This window comes from Lithobates pipiens, unplaced genomic scaffold, assembly GCF_037356315.1.
Source record: "Lithobates pipiens isolate NorthernLeopardFrog02 unplaced genomic scaffold, aLitPip1_a1.2 Scaffold_13, whole genome shotgun sequence".
Taxonomy (NCBI): Eukaryota; Metazoa; Chordata; class Amphibia; order Anura; family Ranidae; genus Lithobates; species Lithobates pipiens.
In genome coordinates, this window is record NW_027507718.1 from 437,914,562 (window position 1) to 437,936,343 (window position 21,782).

The following is a 21,782-nucleotide window of genomic DNA, read 5'->3' on the forward strand; positions in this document are numbered from 1 at the left end:
TAACTCAACACATTTATATTTACATTTATACATGTTGATCATATCCCCCTTATTCTCCTCTTCTCAAGAGTGAATAAATTCAGTCCCTCTAATGTTTCCTCATAGCTGAGTTCCTCCATGCCTCTTATCAGTTTGGTTGCCCTTCTCTGCACTTTCTCCAGTTCCCCAATATCCTTTTTGAGAACTGGTGCCCAAAACTGAACTGCATATTCCAGATGAGGTCTTACTAATGATTTGAACAGGGGCAAAATGATATCTGCCTCTCTCTGGAGTCCATACCTCTCTTAATACAAGAAAGGACTTTACTTGCTTTGAAAACCACAGCTTATTCTGCTTCTACTATGTACAATGCGTGCATGTTTCTAGCCCCCAAGTGAATAATTTTACATTTATGCTGCTGTCTTAGTGGTTGGTGTCCCTCAACATAGTAACAGACAGCTCCCGTTATGCTGCTGTCTTAGTGGTTGGGATCCCTTCATATAGTAACAGCTCCTGTCATGCTGCTGTCTTAGTGGTTGGGGTCCCTCTATATAGTAAGAGCTCCTGTCATGCTGCTGTCTTAGTGGTTGGGGTTCCTCCATATAGTAACATCTCCCATCATGCTGCTGTCTTAGTGGTTGGGGTCCCTTCATATAGTAACAGCTCCTGTAATGCTGCTGTCTTAGTGGTTGGGGTCCCTCTATATAGTAAGAGCTCCTGTCATGCTGCTGTCTTAGTGGTTGGGGTCCCTCTATATAGTAAGAGCTCCTGTCATGCTGCTGTCTTAGTGGTTGGGGTTCCTCCATATAGTAACATCTCCCATCATGCTGCTGTCTTAGTGGTTGGGGTCCCTTCATATAGTAACAGCTCCTGTCATGCTGCTCTCTTAGTGGTTGGGGTCCCTCTATATAGTAAGAGCTCCTGTCATGCTGCTGTCTTAGTGGTTGGGGTTCCTCCATATAGTAACATCTCCCATCATGCTGCTGTCTTAGTGGTTGGGGTCGCTTCATATAGTAACAGCTCCTGTTTATCTGCTGTCTTAGTGGTTGGGGTCCCTCCATATATTAACAGTTCCCTTCATGCTGCTGTCTTAGTGGTTGGGGCACACTCCATACAGTAACACACATCTGCTTTTTCAGACACTCTAGTAGCCTCTAATTTCACCATACAGCTTACTTACGCGAAGCTTCCTTGATAAAAAGTTTCTAACATGAACAAACAGTAAATAAGCTTTAAAGCCAAACTCCAGGAAAAGGGAAAAAGCCTAAAAATTTTATTGTGGTATTTTCTCTCCAGGTTGAATGCTTTTCATTGCTACAGAATAGAGCAAATCAGGAAAATAGCACATTATAGCCACTAGATGGAGCCAACAATCGTAGGAAATAAGTATTCCCTATGATCATTGGCCCCCAACTTTTATATTCCTGACCTAGGTGAGAATGACATATCCTCCAGACTCATCTCCTGGGAGGCCGCATGCTCATCATCAAGGAGCTGAACCAGGAAGAGAAGGCTTGCAATCATGTCAGAGATTAAAATTGCAGCACAGGGCCAGGTGAGAGCAGTGAAGCAGCAGATCACTGCAGAAGCCCTTCTGTCATTTATCCGTCCCGTCTCCGTTCACAGGAAGCCTTATGTTCTGAGGGGAAAAAAAGGAGAACAAAAGTCAAAGTCCTTTGTCTCTGTTTTTCTAGAAGATCACAGCTGTGGGGGTAATCCGGCATCACCGTGGGGCCCTCTGGACCTGGGATATACTTCATTAGACCGGTGCTGTATGCCTGGAAATTTTGTACTAGACTGCAGCTTTACATGTGTATGCATCAGATTGTCTTTAAATTGTTTTCGTTTTTTTGCATTTTCAATGACTAATCCATTCTGTATTTGTGCAAGAACTTTCAAAGTAAATCGATTTTCTTCCTCCTCCAGGTTCCTTTCCTGTGCTCCACCAAGGAGACAACATCTGTAACCAAACAAACCCAACAATACTTGAATAACAGAGACTATGTCACTTTTGAGAACTTTCCAAAGACTCTTGCCAATGCAAACATTTCCGTGAAATATCTGTGTACCCGGCCTTGCACGGTGCACATGGATGTTGTGGCTTCCTCAGAGTTTAGAACTGGGATTGTAGTATTTAAAAAGTCTTGGAAGAATGAGAAACATGTCCATGAGCTACAGAGCCGGTTGGTGGACTTGATGCTTCCCAGTGTTATGGTCTACAGAAGTGACGATATGCAGCACAGCACAGATGTGTACTATGCCGCCCTCCGAGCTTGGGTGGTGCACAACGACCACATACCAAGGGACTCTAGACACAATGAAACCATTTTCTATGCAGCAGCAAAGGCTTTTAAAGTGATGGATACCAGTCCACCACATCAACGTCCTTACAAAGATCACCAGATATGTAGGTCATGGTACTTAGAGCACAGGTGGACACAAAAGGAAAAATCCATATCTGCATGTCCATTTGAAACAGGTAAGTCGATGATATGTACTTCCGTTACCGAAAGAGGTCATTGTGCATTAAAATAACCAATCACAAAACGTTTTTTTTGGAGCACCCTTCTAGTTCAATTTAGGCTGCAAGCTAAATTTAGTTTTGCTCATTTGTAAACAGAGGAGAAGAAGTTGATTGCTTAGGGCTGCTCAGTGTTTCACTGGCTGCTGTTCTGCTGCTCTCTCTGTCTTCTAGAGTGTTCTGGGAGTAGAAAGAAGGAGTAGGAGGAAGAGCAGAACAGGCAGCATGAATATTTATGGAACTCCAGCCATTCCCTGGGGAGGTATGTTCAGAAGGTGGAGGGGGAGCCCATAAGTAGTCTGAGCAGCAAGAGGGAGATCTTGGGTCCAGTCCTTCAGGAGGGGACCCCTATGCAGGGGCAGAGTGGAAGGCAGAGGGGCCTTTGAAGACATTGAGGTCCCAGCTATGGTTAGCTGGGGGCCCATCGAAGAGATCTGTATCCAGAGACTGAGCAGAACCAGAAGGGAGTTGGTGAAAGGAAGCTCAAACATTGTGGGACTGAGAGAGCAACTGATCTTGCGACACAAAGCAGAAATGACTGTGGGGTGGCAGCCGGGAGCGTGCGATTCTGCTTAGAAGTTTGACCGGTACAGCCAGGAGTTGTGCAAGATGGCCAAGAGTGTAGCCAGGGGATTGCAATACAGCTTGCATTATTTTACTGAGCAGCCAGAAGCCTAAGGCCTCATGTACACTGCTGCTGATAAGTGAACATTTAGGAGCAGTTGGGCATTTTTTTTTTTTAGCAGCCCCTGAACTCTCCTTTATGTTATCTTAACTGTACATGTACACTGAGTAGTTTATAGTCCTTTAGAGGCAGTTGAGTTTAGTGGCATTTTTTATTAAATCAAAAAATCACATTCAGGACAGAAGTTTATTGGCATTTGAAACGCCAAATGCTTGTAACAGTGTGCAAACGCGTCTAATTCGCGTTTATAGGCATTTTTAGTGGGGGAACATTTATGACCACTTGCAATATGGAAAAACAGACTTTCCAGAAGAGAGAAAGAGAGAAAGAACGCTTCTAAACAAAAAACGCTCATGAACGCTGCTAAACGCTCATAAACGCAGCTTGTAAAAGTGTCAAAACTGAAGTTTTTAAACATCAGTTCCTGGCTGCCAAGTTCCAGCATTCAGAAGAGGTTTTCAAACGTGCTGTGTACATGAAGCCTAATAGTCCTCAAGTTGTTCTACAGTTCCGGGGTATCCCATGCTTCCCATCCCTATCCAAGTTACAGTTCTAATAAAAAACAAAAAAGAAACCCCTAGACTGATTTTTGAGCCATTGGGAGAATGCAGAAAATGCTATGTGCCTCGGAGGAAATAGGACCAAATTCACCGGTGGCACTTTCAAGGGTGACCTACATTTTTCATTTTGGATAAAGTAAGAGAAGGTTTTAACGCCTGTCAGGTTTTTTTATTTTTATTAACTGTGTCCTATTGGGGAAATTTACCTTCACTTCCTGTCCTGTCGCCAAAAAATGAAGTGAGGGGAAACCCCTCCAAAGTGAGGGAATCCCCGGTTGTCACCAAAACTAGTGCCCCCATTTAGAGCTGCACGATTAATCGTTAAGAATTTTTTCCCCCTTGCGATCTTGGCAAAGTACCACTTAGGCCCCTTTCACACTGTCAAAACTGACAGGCGGACCTGAACGGGCGCTCCATGCAAGTCTATGGAGCGACGGATGTCAGTGGTGACATGTCTGCTGACATCCAACCCGGTCCGATCTGCTAAAAGCAGACGGATGGCCCTATGTTCGCATCTGTCTCTGGCAGGTCGGATTGGTTGAGATCTGATGAAAACGGACATGCTGTCTGTTTTCGTCCGATCACTCCATAGAAACCAGCGGCGCTGGACAAGCCCCTCTCTGCTCGGCGGAGATCAACAGAGAGATCTCCCGCTGAGCTGGTGGACAGAGGCGGACTCCGTGGAAGCAGATCCGTCTTGTGAGAATGAGGCCTAAACCTTATTCGGACATTTGTTGTTTTTTTTTTTTGCTAGAAAATTACTTAGAATCCCCAAACATTATATATATATATATATATATATATATATATATATATATATATATATATATATATATATATATATATATATATATATATATATATATATATATATATATATATATATATATATATATATATATTTTTTTTTTTTTTTTTTTTTTTTTTTTTCTTTATATTATTATATATATAATTTTTTATAGTAGAGAATGAAATGGTGGTTCTTGCAATATTTTATGTCACACTGTATTTGCACAGCAGTCGTTCAAATGCAATATTTTTGGGAAAAAAAATTACACTTTAATGAAATAAAAAAAAAATTAACAAGTAAAGTTAGCCCAATTATTTTTGTATAATGTGAAAGATTTTACGCCGCCAAAATCATGATCTTTTTATTCTAAGCAAAAAAATTGTGATTGTCATTTTGCCAGAATCGTGCCGCTCTACCCCCATTAGAAGATATCCCCTCTATTGCTGTTCTGATGGCGACCCAAAATTAGCAATTTTCATTTATTTTCACTTTCTGAAATAACAATAAACATGACAAATAGAATGAATTTTCCATGGGGGGCACTGAGAGCGAGAACAATGACGTGTAGCTGTGCAAGTCTGCTTTGTCTGACTTTGTCTTCTATAGCTATTACAATGTATTCACCTTTTCCAGGAACTGCACAGACGTGTTGGTCACTGGCTGGTATGTCAATATCAACAATGTATATTCAGCAACGCAGGCCATATAATATGCAGGATCTTGCTGGCAGCTGTAATCAGCAGCATGAGCACATTGTTGATATTGACTTGTTGGGCCCTAGCAATGCTAGCAGCCAATAGTATCCCTGTACACTGCCCTCTGTATGTATGTAAACAATGCACAATTCTTACATGCATACAGCAGATATGATCTTGCCCTGTGTATTATTTAGATGTATTTTGGGTACGAATAAGGGGATGAGCACTAATTGTGCGCAAATGTGACAATGTCCAATTTGTATTATATGTTTATTTTTATATTGCTGTTTAATTACATTGTGTGTGTATATATATATATATATGCACACTCATTAGTCTTGTATTGTATGTAGGGTTGCCACCTTTTCTTCAAGCCAAACCCGAGCACTTCAGCGTTGCACAGAATTTTTTTTTCATAGTATGCATAGATGTTGCTTTTAAATAACATTCCCCCTTTGCATCATAGTCCACAGAGTTTCCCTTTACATCATAGTCCACAGAGTCCACCCTTTACATCATGGTCCACAGAGTTAGCCCTTTACATCATAGTCCACAGAGTTCCCCCTTTACATCAGAGTCCACAGAGTTTCCCTTTTACATTTGAACTCGCAGAGTTCCCTTTCACTGTAAGGGGGGACTCTGCAGACTCTGATGTAAGGGAGAATTCTGCGGACTCTAACATAAGGGATGCTCTGGTGTACAAAGAGGACTCTGATGTAAGGGGGAGCTCTGAGAACCCTGATTTACCTTAGCGTAGTCACTTAGAGGCAGGAGAGAGAAGGGGGGAGACTTAGTCCAATCTCAATAATGTGTCCGGATCTCAGACAGTCTGAAACCCAGACGCATGATTCCAAACCCGAACTGTCCGGGTGAATCCCGAACAGGTGGCAACCCTAATTGTATGGCTGCAGAAAAAGTTGAAGTCTAAAAATCACCAGTAAATTGAATGAGAATAGTCTTTTACTGCAGTCAGTTTTTGGGTTGATTGGTTGCAAATCTTATCACAATCCCCCTGAGTAGTCTGTCCTTGATTCTTGAGGAATAAACTGAAAAATTTATCTGTGTTGCCATTCGCAAATATCCGCAACCACCCATATAATGGTATGTAAAGGATTTATTGCAACAGGAAGTGTAGATACAGAATCTTGTTTGACAAGGATATGCAAATAAACTATTATCTGATTACGGGTAATCTCATCTGCAATCCCTCCGATATATCTGAGCAGGGTGGATTTGATTTAAATCAAGTCGATTTAAATAACAGTATAAATCATGTTTTAAATCACTAGTAAAAAGGCTTGATTTAAATCAACTCCATTTAAATCATAATTTTTAAAGAGCAACTGTCATGTCTGTCCTTTAGTGTCTCATCCTCTGACTCGCTGTTGTTCCCCGACAGTCCCATTCACTTTAATGGGACAGCTGGTGATGCGGCAGTGACAGAACAAGGTGATAGACGTGGTGGCAGCAGGTGAGTGGATGCCCACTAACAGGCACTGCCATGATGGATCTGAAATGACAGGTGCTCTTTAAATGTGAGGACTTATTCTTGCTGGTAGTTGGAATATTTAATATTTGCAAACAAAATGAAGATTTCCTATTTAGAATAATAAGCTGTCAGGTTAGTAAAACAGTGATATCAGAACCGATTCAATCATACAGTTTGTAGTGTACATAGATTTGCAAAACAATGGGGAATATTCCTGAACTTTGTTTTATCTCATGGCTACTGTGAAATTGTGCGAATGGATCAATCCAGTGCATGTTATCTCAGCTTGTCAAATTTATTTTAATGCTTTTGGACTTAAAAAAAAAAAAAAAAAATCTAAATCTAAAAACAGTTTTCTATTTAAGATACATTAACCACTTGCCGCCCGCCCTATTACAAATTGACGGCGGCAAAGTGGTTTCATAATCCTGATCGCCCGTCATATGACGTCCTCAGGATTATGAGCCGCTGCGCGCCCCCGGGGGCGCTCATCGCGGCGATCGTTGTTGCGGGGTGTCAGTCTGACACCCGGCAACTACGATCTCGGTAAAGAGTCTCCGACGGAGACTCTTTACCACATGATCAGCCGTGTCCAATCACGGCTGATCACAGTGTAAATAGGAAGAGCCGGTGATCGGCATTTCCTCACTCGCGTCTGTCAGACGTGAGTAGAGGAGAGCCGATTGGCTGCTCCTCTGACAGGGGGGGCCTGTGCTGATCGATTATCAGCACAGCCCCCCCCCCCGAGGATGCCCACACTGGACCACCAGGGACGCCACCAGACCACCAGGGATGCCCAGGATAAGGTATGCCACCCTAGACCACCAGGGATTCCAGTCAGTGCCACAATGGATGCCAATCAGTGCCCATAATGGATGCCAATCAGTGCCCACAATGGGCATCACTGATTGCCATGCATTATTGTTTGGCACTGATTGGCATCCATTAGTACAGTATATTATAATACAATGCCGCCTATCAGTTCCCATCCGTGCCGCCTATCAGTGCCCATCCATGCCCACCTGTGCCGCCTACCCATGCCCACCTGTGCCGCCTATCCATGCCCATCCATGCAAGCTATCAGTGCCAATTTGTGCCACCTATCAGTGCCCATCCGTGTCGCCCATCAGTGCCACCCATCAGTGCCGCCTATCAGTGCCCATCAGTGCCGCCTATCAGTGCCACATATCAGTGTCCATCAATGCCACCTCATCAGTGCCACTTCATTGGTGCCACCTCATCGGTGCCCATCAGTGCCGCCTTATCATTGCCCATCAGTGTATCCCCATCAGTGCCCATCAGTGAAGGAGAAAATGTACTTATTTACAAAGTTTTGAAACTGAAACAAAAAAAAACATTTTTTTTTTCAAAATTTTCGGTATTTTTTTATTTGTTTAGCAAAAAATAAAAACCACAGAGGTGATCAAATACCACCAAAAGAAAGCTCTATTTGTGGAAAAAAAATGATAAAAATTTAATTTGGGTACAGTATAGCATGACCGCGCAATTGTCATTCAAAGTGCGACAGCGCTAAAAGCTTAAAATTGGTCTGGGCAGGAAGGTGTTTAAGTGCCTGGTATTGAAGTGGTTAATAATCTAGTTTATTCAGCATGAAATGGAGCTTCGTTATGTAGCATGAGGCTGTATATTCTGCAATATTTACATTTTTTTGGTAAACTCATTCAATGAATCCAATTCATTGAATGAGTCTACCAAAAAATGTAAAAATTGCAAAATATACAGCCTCATGCTACATAACAAAGCTCCATTTCATGCTGAATAAACTAGATTATTAATGTATCTTAAATAGAAAACTATCTTTAGATAGATTTTTACTCCTAAAGCATTTTATTAAAACAAATTTGATAAAAATCAAAATAATCCAATTTAAATAAAAAAAAATCTGATTTTTTTTTATTTAAAAAAAATAAATAAAATCTTTGATTTTTATCCACCCTGGATCTGAGTGGATCTATGAAGAAACTTGGGGCCACACATGTCATTCTTCCTATTACTGTTCCTCCCTAGAACACTGGTTCACAGTGACCAGGATATTTTATACTCAGCATGACTGCAGGGTTTATAAGAAAACATCCCAAACGATCATCTTTTTTTTTTTATTCAGGTCGTTTTTATTGAAATTTTCCATTTTCGGGACAGATAAGGTAACATTAATGTCAAAGAAAAATAAAAAATAGAAACAAATTGAACTGAAATCAGGACAAACACATTGTGCATTCCAAATTGTTACAATATGTACATCAGTAGGTCAGCAACTAAGCGAGAGTAGCCAATAACAGTGAGGGTTTACATATAGTTAATCATGTACAGCACTGTATACCAAGAGTAATGGTGTTACTAGTGTGCTTATGTCAGCTCTCATCTGAACTGTCAAGCTATCAAATGGCCGCTGTCATAGCCAATCACATGTGCAGCACCATGGCATCTGCATATCAAACAGAGGGTAAGATGGCACCTTCCTTGGCTGTAAAGGTTTAGTTCCACTTTAAAGTGAACCTGCAATATGTTGTTGTTGTTCAGTCGTTTAGTCATGTCCGACTCTTTTGGTGACCTCATGGATCATAGAGCTCCAGGCTTTTCTGTCCTCCATTGCCTCCCGGAGCTTGCCTAATTTCATGTTCATTGTTTTTCAATAATTCTATCTAGCCATCTTGTTTTCTGTAGTGCTCTTCCCCATTTTCCTTCCATGTTTCACGGCATCAGGGTATTTTCCTAAGATATCCTGTCTTCGCATTAGGTGGCCAAAGTATTTGAATTTCAGATTCAGGATCTGGTCTTCCAGTGAATATTCAGGGTTGATTTCCTTCAGGATTGACTGGTTTGATCTTCCTGCCATCCAAGGGACTTTCAAGAGTCTTCTCTAACACCATAGTTCAAAAGCATCAATTCTTCGGCATTCAGCCTTCATTATGGTCCATCTTTCACAGCCATAGGTTACTACAGGGAATACCATAACCATGGATGTCCGCAGCAGGGGGCAAGGGGGGTCAAGTGCCCCCCCCTGGAATCCCCAAGGTGTTGCCGCCATGCTGCATTTTTTTTCACTGAGTCCGCCGGCAGCTGCATCCTCTGCTCTCTCCTCTGGATCACAGAGCTGGCTGCCTCTGTATTCGGCGGCCGCTCTGTAACATGGCCCCGCCCCCCCCCAGACCTGCTTGTGTCATAGTAGAGAGAATCAACGTTCCGCCTATCACACAAGCCGGTCTGGTGGGGCCGTGCTACAGAGCGGCCGCCGTACACAGCCAGCTATCGCTTTTATCCATAGGAGGAGATGCTGCAGATACAGCCCGCCCTGTGTGCCACAGTGCCTGGATAGGAGGATCTCTTGCCCCCCCATTGCTCTCCTCCACCACCACACTCTCCTGCCCCCACCAGTGCTCTCCTCCACCACCACACTCTCCTGCCCCCACCAGTGCTCTCCTCCACCACCACACTCTCCTGCCCCCACCAGTGCTCTCCTCCACCAGCACACTCTCCTGCCCCCCCATTACTCTCCTCCACCACCACACTCTCCTGCCCCCCCCCCCAGTGCTCTCCTCCACCACCACACTCTCCTGCCCCCCCCCAGTGCTCTCCTCCACCACCACACTCTCCTGTCCCCCCCCCCCCCAGTGCTCTCCTCCACCACCACCACACTCTCCTGCCCCCCCCAGTGCTCTCCTCCACCACCACCACACTCTCCTGTCCCCCCCCAGTGCTCTCCTCCACCACCACACTCTCCTGTCCCCCCCCCCTCAGTGCTCTCCTCCACCACCACAGTCTCCTGCCCCCCCCCCCAGTGCTCTCCTCCACCACCACACTCTCCTGCCCCCCCCCCCAGTGTTCTCCCCCTCCACCACACTCTCCTGCCCCCCCCCAGTACTCTCCTCCACCACCACACTCTCCTGCCCCCCCCAGTGCTCTCCTCCTCCACCACACTCTCCTGCCCCCCCCTAGTGCTCTCCTCCACCACCACACTCTCCTGCCCCCCCCCCCCCCAGTGCTCTCCTCCACCACCACACTCTCTTGCCCCTCCCAGTGCTCTTCTCCACCACCACACTCTCCTGCCCCCCCAGTGCCCTCCTCCACCACCACACTCTCCTGCCCCCCCCCCCCAGTGCTCTCCTCCACCACCACACTCTCCTGCTCTCCCCATCCTTCTCTAGCCACCATCTCAGTGCCCTCCAGAGTAACTTCCAATACAAAGTGAAGATGAATTATCTGTTATATAACACATATGTATTACCAGTGGAAAGATTTTAATGAGATTGTCGAAAAGGGGCGGCGCATGAGCGGCCTTAAAATGATGCCCCCCCCCCTGGAAAAAGTTCTGCGGACGCCCATGACCATAACTTTGACTATACGGCACTTTGTCGGTAAGGTGAGGCCTCTGCTTTTTATAATGTTGTCTAGGTTTGCCATTGCTTTCCTCCCAAGAAGCAAGCGTTTCTTAATTTCATGGCTACGGCCACCATCTGCCATGATCTTGGAGCCCAGGAAGATAAAATCTGTCACTATTTCCATTTCTTTTCCTTCTATTTGCCAAGGAGTGATGGGACCAGTTGCCATGATCTTAGTTTTCTTAATGTTCCATTTCAGGCTAGTTTTTCCGCTCTCCACTTTCACCTTCATGCCATAACCTACAATATACCTTACTCATATTAGGCAAGAACAGAAGTAAGTAATTTGAACACTCCCAGCCTCTGTCCAGATCTAAAAAATGAAATCTTGGAAAATTATTTTATTGACATTTAGGTCTTCAAAAATCCCACAATTTTGTAGAAGTAGTTGTCTACGTGCAAAGCAGTGAAAGGAAGTAAAAGCAGATGGTTTGTCATGATGCCATCCCTACACTGTTCTGATGTGTAACATTCATTTCCTTGTTTGCTGTGACATTAATCATATAAGACATATGTTAAAGCTGACATAGGTAAAGAAACAACAGTAGGCAATGTCACAGAAAAGTCCTCATAGCTGAGATTCCAGAAGATCATCACACATCACACTGTCTTCTCTCTGTAATCTCAATACGATTAGTTTGGAGATGATTTGAGTTGATTGGAGACCACTTGTCACCAGGGAGGAGAGATATGATGGGTGACGCACATACGTAGAAATTATCTTGCCGGTCATGATCATGATAAGATAAACTTTTGTATTTTTATAAGACAAGATGATAGCTAACATCAAAAATAGTTCAAATGAAGCCTTGTGTACAATGTACATCCCATAATTGATATCTAGAGGTGGGCCGACAGAGGAAATGTTCTGCCCTAAACCGCAAACTCTATTGAAGTCTATGGGAGCCAAACATGAGAAATCAAATGTCCCCATTTTGAAGGCTTATATGCAAGTAATTGGCCATAAAAAGGGTATGGGGGTCCACATACTGCCCTTGGGTACATGTATCAATGCAAAATTTTTTTTTAAATGATTGTTTTTAAAGGAGCTGTGATTTTAATGATGTTTAGTCTGCCTGTAAAGTGGCACATCTGTAGCATGTATAGGACCAGCTGCAGCAAAAATGAAATTTCTCAAGAAAAAAAAAAACAAGTGAAATGACATTTGAATTGACTCGCAATTGCAATTGCCTACACCCGGTTATAAAAAAAAATAGGATTTTTTGTACTCACTGTAAAATCCTTTTCTCTGTAATTCACCGACCGACACAGCTCCTCTCTGTAACTAAATGGGTTGTATAGCCTGCCATTAGGAGAACTAGGCAAAATTGTTACACAATGCACAGAACTTTTAATCCCACCCCAGGGGGACGGTTAATCCTGCCCCAGGGGGGCGGACCCCTCCCAGCAGCTTCAGTACGTCAACCAGCAGAAAAACGTAGGAAAAAGGAGGGGTGGGAGCTGTGTTGTTCGGTGAATTACAGAGAAAAAGGATTTTACAGTGAGTACAAAAATCCTATTTTCTCTTATATTCACCGACCGACACAGCTCCTCTCTGTAACTAAATGGGATGTCCCCAAGCAGTACCAAACGAGGGGTGGGAAAAAACAGCATAAACAACTTCATCCACCATGGCAAGTGGGAACTAGTGAAACCAAACCCACAAAAAACAGCAGTGTGTGGAAAACCTCCACCATATAACCGGGCATCCTCAACAGGAGTGATCCCCAAAACAGCAACATTGCATAAGTAATGCAACAGTGCATTTAACAAAAAACAGTACTGCGTTTTTATCGAAAAACCAGGAAAAAATTCAATTGCAACTACCAAAACAAGCATCAGCTGATGCACTGACGTCTACCCTGTAGAACTTGGTAAACGTATGGACAGACAACCAGGTCGCCGCCTTACACACCTGAGCGACCGACGCTTGGTGTCGGAAGGCCCAAGACATTCCGATTGCTCTTGTAAAATGGGCCGTGACTGGAAAGGGGGGCACCTGCCCCTTCAAGGCGTAGGCTTGGACTACAATCTGTCTGATCCACCTGGAAATGGTGGCCGACGAGACCTCCATGCCTTTCATAGGACCAGCCACTGAAACAAACAGTGAATCTGACTTCCGAAAGGGAGCTGTGGCACACAAGTACACCTTTAGATCCCTAACCACATCGAGAGCGTGAAGGGCCACCTCTTTGGGGTGCTTCGGCTTAGAACACAACAATGGTAATACAATGTCCTCATTGATATGAAAAGCCGAAACCACCTTTGGTAGAAAGGAAGGTTGCGGACACAACACCACCTTATCCCTGTGGATGATCAGATAAGGCGACTTGCAGGACAAGGCCGCCAATTCCGAAACCCTCCTGGCCAATGTGATGGCCACTAGAAAGACCACCTTCTGTGAAAGGGTCAACAGGGGAATCTCCCTGATCTTCTCAAACGGTGGCTTCTTAAACGCCGACAACACCAGGTTCAAATCCCATGGGGGTAACGGAGGACGCACCAGAGGGACTACATGTCGTACCCCTTGAACAAAGGTACTCACTAATGAGTGAGACGCCAGGGGTCGCTGAAAAAAGACAGCCAGGGCTGAAATTTGCCCCTAATGGTGCTCAACGCCAATTTCTGGTCTACTCCATGCTTAACCACCTCAGTACAGTGCAGTTACACCCCCTTCCTGACCAGACCAATTTTCAGCTTTCAGCGCTCTCACAGTTTGAATGACAATTACTCAGTCATGTAACACTGTACCCATATGAAACTTGCGTCCTTTTTTCCACACAAATAGAGCTTTCTTTTAGTGGTATTTAATCACTAGTGGGGTTTTTATTTTTTGTGCTATAAATAAAATAAAACGTAAATTTTGTGAAAAAAATGCCTTTTTCTTAGTTTCTGTCATAAATTATTGCTAATTAGTAATTTTTCTTCATAAATTTTGGCCAAAATTTATACTGCTACATATCTTTGGTACAAATAACCCACATTAGTATATATTATTTGGTCTTTGTGAAAGTTATAGAGTCTACAAACTATGGTGCCAATCACTGAAAATTGATCACTTCTGATCAGGCCTTCAGTACATCAGGTGTATCTCATTTCTTGAGACACTAACAAGTCAGGAAAGTACAAATACCCCCCAAATGACCCCTTTTTACAAAGTAGACATCCCAAGGTATTAAGTAAGTAGCATGGTGAGTTTTTTTAAGTTGTCATTTTTTCCCACAATTCTTTGCAAAATGAAGATTTTTTATTTTTTTTTATTTTTTTTTACTAAATTGTCATATTATCAGGTTATTTCTCACACACAGCATATGCATACAACAAATTACACCCCAAAATACATTCCGCTACTCTTCCCGAGTACGGCGATACCACATGTGTGAGACTTTTACACAGCCTCGCCACATACAGAGGCCCAACATTGATGTAGTACCTTCAGACGTTCTACGAGCAAAAATGACGCATCTCATTTCTCAACCACCTATTACACTTTTGAAGTCCCTGGAGTACCAGGACAATGGAATTTCCCATAAAATGACCCCATTTTAGAAAGCAAACACCCCAACGTATAATCTGTGAGGCATAATGAGTCTTTTGAATGGTTATTTATTTTCCAGAAGTTTTTGGAATATGTGGAAAAAAATTAAAACGCATTTTTTTTTACACAAAATTGTCAATTTATAAGATATTTCTAACACATAGCATGTATATAGCAAAAATTACACCCCAAAATACATTTTGCTACTCCTCCCGAGTACGGCAATACCACATGTGTGTGACTTTTACACAGCCTGGCCACATAGAGAGGCCGAACATTGAAGTAGTACGTTCAGGCGTTCTAGGAGCATAAATGACACATCTTATTTCATTCCTACCCATCACACTTTTGAAGGTCCTGGACCACCAGGACAGTGCAATTACCCACAAAATGACCCCATTTTGGAAAGCAAACACCCCAACGTATATTCTATGAGACATGGGCTGCAAATAGGTACTCGGGTACTCTGATGGCCTGGTGATAGGTACTCGGGTACTCCGATGGCCTGGTGATAGGTACTCGGGTACTCCGATGGCCTGGTGACAGGTACTCGCGTACTCTGATGGCCTGGTGACAGGTACTCGGGTACTCTGATGGCCTGGTGACAAGTACTCAGGTACTCTGATGGCCTGGTGACAAGTACTCAGGTACTCTGATGGCCTGGTGACAAGTACTCAGGTACTCTGATGGCCTGGTGACAAGTACTCAGGTACTCTGATGGCCTGGTGACAAGTACTCTGATGGTTTGGTGACTGGTATTTGGGTACTCTGAAGGGCGGTGACAGGTACTCATATGGACTGTGACAGGTACTCGGGTACTCAGATGGACTGTGACAGGTACTCGGGTACTCAGATGGACTGTGACAGGTACTCTGGTACACAGATGGACTGGAACAGGTACTCGGGTACTCAGATGGACTGTGACAGGTACTCGGGTACCCTGATGGACTGTGACAGGTACTCGGGTACCCTGATGGACTGTGACAGGTACTCGGTACTCTAATGGACTGTGACAGGTACTCGGTACTCTAATGGACTGTGACAGGTACTCGGTACTCTAATGGACTGTGACAGGTACTCGGGTACCCTGATGGACTGTGACAGGTACTCGGGTACTCAGATGGGCTGTGACAGGTACTCGGGTACCCTGATGGACTGTGACAGGTACTTGGTACTCTAATGGACTGTGACAGGTACTCGGGTACCCTGATGGGCCGTGACAGGTACTCGGGTACCCTGATGTGCCGTGACAGGTACTCGGGTACCCTGATGTGCCGTGACAGGTACTCGGGTACCCTGATGTGCCGTGACAGGTACTCGGGTACCCTGATGTGCCGTGACAGGTACTCGGGTACTCTGATGTGCAGTGACAGGTACTCGGATACTCTGATGTGCCATGACAGGTACTCGGGTACTCTGATGGGCCGGGACAGGTACTCGGGTACTCTGATGGGCTGGGACAGGTACTCGGGTACCCTGATGGGCCGGGACAGGTACTCGGGTACTCTGATGAGCCGGGACAGGTACTCGGGTACCCTGATGTGCCGTGACAGGTACTCGGGTACCCTGATGTGCCGTGACAGGTACTCGGGTACACAAAATGTGCCGGGACAGGTACTCGGGTACTCTGATGTGCCGGGACAGGTACTCGGGTACTCTGATGTGCCGGGACAGGTACTCGGGTACTCTGATGTGCCGGGACAGGTACTCGGGTACTCTGATGGGCCGGGATGGGTACTCGGGTACTCTGATGGGCCGGGACGGGTACTCGGGTACTCTGATGGGCCGGGACGGGTACTCGGGTACTCTGATGGGCCGAGATGGGTACTCGGGTACTCTGATGGGCCGGGACGGGTACTCGGGTACTCTGATGGGCCGGGACAGGTACTCTGGTACTCTGATGGGCCGGGACAGGTACTCTGGTACTCTGATGGGCCGGGACAGGTACTCGGGTACTCTGATGGGCCGGGACAGGTACTCGGGTACTCTGATGGGCCGTGACAGGTACTCAAATACTCTGATGGGCTGTGACAGGTACTCAAATACTCTGATGGGCTGTGACAGGTACTCTGATGGACTGTGATTGACAGGTACTATGAGGGGTGGTGACAGGTCCTCTTTATTGGGGGGGGGCAATCAGTATGTTTGGTGTACACTGTATGCGGTAACGAGATGTTACCGCAATCTCCTCCTCACACACGATCGGTGTGTGAGGAGGAGAACCCGGTAACATACCGTTACCGCGGTTTGTTTACATTTGAGTGATCGGCTGTGAAAGGATCACAGCCGATCACGTGGGTAAACAGCCGGCCAATGGCTGTTTACCAGCGTCGGTGACGAGCAGTGTTCCCGGGGAACACGCCGCCACCGACGTGCACGCGCAGCGCGCTCACGATCGCGCGCATGCGCCGTGCACGTTCGGGGTGTTACCATCTGTGATCGGCCGTGACTTCATCACGGCCGATCACGTGGTAAACAGCCATAACGAATGGCTGTTCACCCCCTTCGGTGGCGAGCGGTGTCTCCGTGACACGCCGCCACCGAAGAAACAGGGATGCGCGCGCACGATCGCGCACATTCCCTGTTTAAACGGGAGGCCGTCATATGACGGCCTCCCGCCACAATAGCTGCGCCGCCTGGCCGTCATTTGACGGCCGGCGGTCAGCTACTAGTTAAGAAACAGCAGGATCCTCGATATAGAAAAGGAGCGCGGATGCCACCCTTTCTCCTCACACATGGAGATGTAGGCCTTCCAGGTATGATGGTATATCTTCCCTGAAGAAGATTTCCGCGCCCTCAGCATAGTTGGAATCACCGAGTCCGACAGATCCCGGATCTTTAGCACCTGGCACTCAATAGCCATGCCGTTAAAGCAAGCGATGGTAAAGCAGGGTAAAAGATTGGACCTTGAGATAGGAGGTCCTCCCGCAGTGGCAGTCGCCAGGGAGCATCTGCCACCAGACGCACCAGGTCTGCGTACCAGGGCCGCTGAGGCCAATCTGGGGCAACCAGGATTACTGGAATCCCCTCTGCTTCCACTCAGTTTTAGTGGAGGAAAGGCGTATATCAGTTGGTACTGATCCCACGGAGCCACCAGTGCGTCTGACGCGTCTGCCCACGGATCCTTTGTCCTGGACACGAATCTCTGCACCTTCCGATTGAGATGGGAGGCCAAGAGATCCACTTCTGGTGTGCCCCATTTCAGGCAAAGCAGCTGGAATATCTCCTGATGCAACGCCCATTCTCCTGGGTCCAGCATCTGACGACTCAATTAGTCCGCCTGACAATTTTCCACCTCGGGATGTAAATGGCTGACAGGGCCAGAACGTGTTGCTCTGCCCACTGAAGTATGTGAGTGACCTCCCGAGCAGCGGCTGAGCTTCTTGTCCCCCCTTGGTGATTTATGTACGCCACAGCCGTGGCATTGTCTGACTGTATCCTGGTCAGACGCCCTTGAAGACACGTCGACCACCTGTGGAGGCAAAGCCTGATCGCTCTCAACTCGAGCAAATTGATTGGCAGCTTGGATTCCTCCGTCGACCAGAGGCCCTGAGCCGACTGAATCCCCATCACTCCACCCCAGCTGGACAGACTGGCGTCTGTAGTGATCACCGTCCAGTTCAGAGGAAGAAACGATTTTCCTGACTGAATCACCGGGGACCTCAAGCACCAGATCAGGGAATCCCTGACTGGTTGGCTCACCTGGATCTGCTGATCCAGGGACAGCATAGATTTGTCCCATTTTGTCAATATCTCCTTCTGCAGGACTCGGGTGTGGAACTGGGCATAAGGTACTGCCTCAAAAGAGGCCACCATGAGCCCCAGCACTCGCATGCAAAAGTAGAGCGACGACCACTTGCAGTTCATCAGCAGATTGACCGCAGACCTGAGAGTCAGCAATTTGTCTGAGGGGAGAAGAACCCTCGCTTCCCTGGAGTCCAACAGCAACCCCAGGTACTCCAGACACTGAGTTGGTACAACCACCGACTTTTTTAGGTTCAACAGCCACCCAAATTCTTGCAGAGTCTGCATGGTGATCGCCACATCCTCCTCTAATTCTGAGGCGGAAAATGCTCTCAGGAGGAGATCGTCTAGGTAACCCATGATCGTGATCCCGCGCTGCCTCATGAAACGCCAATACTGGAGCCAGTACTTTGGTAAAGACTCGGGGAGGCTGATGCCAGGCCAAAAGGAAGAGCCACAAACTGGTAGTGGGCTTCCCCTACTGCAAAACGCAGAACTTTTTGATGCCGAAGGCAAATGGGTATGTGCAGGTAAGCATCCTGGATGTCCAAGGACACCAGGAAGTCCCCTTGATGGAGTGCAGTGACAACTGAGCGAACTGATTCCATTCTGAACCTCTGCACCTTTACAAAGTGATTGAGGGCTTTTAAGTCCAAGATTGGACGTACCCCTTCCTTCTTGGGAACCACAAACAGATTTGAGTAGAACCCCTGGAAGCGTTCCGATTACAGAACCGGTACAATCATCCCCTGATTCAGAAAGTCCCTTACTGCTCCGAACATGGCCTCCCGGCGAACCGGGGACACGGGTATGCTGGAGGGGAAGAATCTGGTTGGTCGGATAACCGGGAGGTCTACCGGGCTGCAAACTCCCGAAGACGACCTCCCACCCGATAAGTGGGTGGGGGCAAACCTTCATGCAGTAGCACTTTTGGTTGCAGGCCTGTTAGGCTTGCGGTTCCAGGGAGGCTTGTGACCGTCCGTCGTACTTGAGGCCTTGCACTAGTTGGTCTGCTAGTTCCAAGCAGACAGGGGAGGCCTGTTGCTCTCCCAATTCGTGGTGCAAACGCTTTGCCCACTCAGTCGGTGTCTAAGACACCAGTGTGGAAGCCAGTACAGGTCGAACGGCTGACCCCACAATCGTAAATAAGGAATGAGCCACCGCCTCGGCCTTCCTATCCGCGAGATCCTTGAATGCAGGAGTCCTCTCAACCGGGATCGTGGTTACTTTATTTAACCTAGATACTGGGGGGTCTACGACCGGGGGAGTCGACCACTTTTTGAGAAGGCTGTCCTCAAAGGGGTAACGCACCGTCAAATTTTTGGGGACCGAAAAAAGATCAGTTGTGGCAACCCCATTCCCTGTAGAGGAATTTGTCAAAATAAGTCCATTACAGGAACACCTTAGGTGAACGTGCTGGCTTGTGGGACCCAGAAGGGACCGGTACATCAGCAGAATCTTCAGGGTATCATGCACAGCTGTGATGAGTGCTCCAACAAGCGCTTTGTCGCACCCGGACCCGGATGGGGAATCATCCTCACTGTCCGAATGGTCCTGGTCAGCCACATCTGATAGGTCAGAGCAGGGGTCACCAGCCGCAGCAGGGCCCGAGTCTGCATCGGAGCTCTCCCCAGAGGATGGGGGGGGGGGGGGCAGGGGCCTCTTACGTGCACTTTTCCTTCCACATGTCGCCTCTATCTTAGCAACATAGGAGTCAAGGACCGCCGTCAGGGTGTCCATGCGCACCGCGCCATTCGCAGGTGACCCGGTTGCTATAGCCTGGATTTCGGGGGAAGAAACACAAGTTTCTAAAGCCATGCTCACCCTAGCCTGTCTGCCACCTGCAAGGGGACTTAGGACAGTGAAGGTCCCTCCCTCCTGCTGCTGCCGCATGGGGGGATACTTAGGGAAAGAAGATAGGGAGGTGAGGTGGCCCCCGAATCGACACCCCCCAGGGAATGGCCAGCTGCTCACCCCACCGAGGCAGGGAGAGCCGTACTTATCAGTCCTGAAGAGCTGGGAGACATTCCATCAGACCTACTCCTGCGCAGTTACAGGGTAGCTGTTGGCCCCGTAAACTGTGATCCAGACAGCAGTAGGCCGGTCATATGTATACCCCGGAGCATTGAAGCTCACCAACCACCTCTAGAGCTGAGGCATGTCGTGACCTGCCGAGTCTTAGCTGCGGCCTGCTCACACTCGCCGGCAGTTGATAGAAGATCCCAGGATCTTTCATCTTGCGCAAAAAACATCAAACCTGCAGCAAAAACATGGACCGAGAGGGCCCGCAAGGGTCCTAGGTCATTCTCCTTACTAGGCTAAATAAAAACTGAAGCTGCTGGGAGCAGTGAGGAGGGTTGATAGCACGGGGTCCACCCCCCTGGGGCAGGATTAAAAGTTCTGTGTATTGTGTAACAATTTTGCCTAGTTCTCCTAATGGCAGGCTATACAACCCATTTAGTTACAGAGAGGAGCTGTGTCGGTCGGTGAATATAAGAGAAAATAAAAATAAAGAAAAAAGCATTGTGGAGTCCCCCCAAAGATCCACACCGGACCCTTATCTGAGCATGTAGCCTGGCAGGCCAGGAAATTTCCCCTCCTGAACATGCCACATGCCCTCCCTCAACATGGGGGGAGGTACTTTGGGGCCGGTGGCGCCCAGATCCCAGCCCCCCCCCCCCCCATGTGAATAAGCACATTGTACCCCTACCCATTTACCAAAAAAATTTCAAAAATAAATAAACATAGTAGACAGGTTTTTGACAATTCCTTTATAAAAAAACAAACAAACAATATCCCCCGATGTAGATCCGCCACCTGCTGCCACAGACAGACCCGAAAAAATGGAAAAAAAAATGCTCTACTGTCAATGAAGGTTGCCCACCTACTGCAGGCTCCGCCGTGCATGCTGGGTCACTTTTGACACTTTGTGGGAACCAGTGACACTAATATAGTCAGTGCTAAAATATACACTGTCACTGTACTAATGACACTGGCTGGGAAGGGGTTAAACATATAGGGCGATCAAAGGGTTAAATGTGTGCCTAGCCAGTGTTTGTGTGTACATATTGGGTTTTATTTACTAAAGACAAATTGACTGTCCAGTTTGCAAAGTGCAGTTGCATTCTGCAAGAGCAGTTGCTTCAGAGCTTAGTAAATGAGCAGAAGCTCTGCTGACTTCCATCATCCAATCATGTGCAAGCAAAAATCCTGTTTTTTTTTTTTATTATTTCATTGGATGTGATTTGGTATTCTTTGGAAAGTGATGCCTTATCACATTTACTAAGCTCAGAGCAATTGCACTTTGCAAAGTGCATAGTCTAGTTTCCTTTAGTAAATCAACCCCAGTGTGATGCTTTTTCTAAGGGAACTGATGGA

General features: G+C 46.5%; 1 protein-coding gene across 1 annotated transcript in view; it reads left to right on the forward strand.

The window, feature by feature from the left end:
• Nucleotides 1–21,782, forward strand: part of SEL1L3 (SEL1L family member 3) — a 130,282-nt gene that overhangs the window by 9,365 nt on the left and 99,135 nt on the right. The window contains exon 2 of the mRNA XM_077477681.1: nt 1,906–2,458. Within this exon, the coding sequence (XP_077333807.1) occupies nt 1,906–2,458 (553 nt within the window). The remainder of the gene's footprint in view (nt 1–1,905; nt 2,459–21,782) is intronic.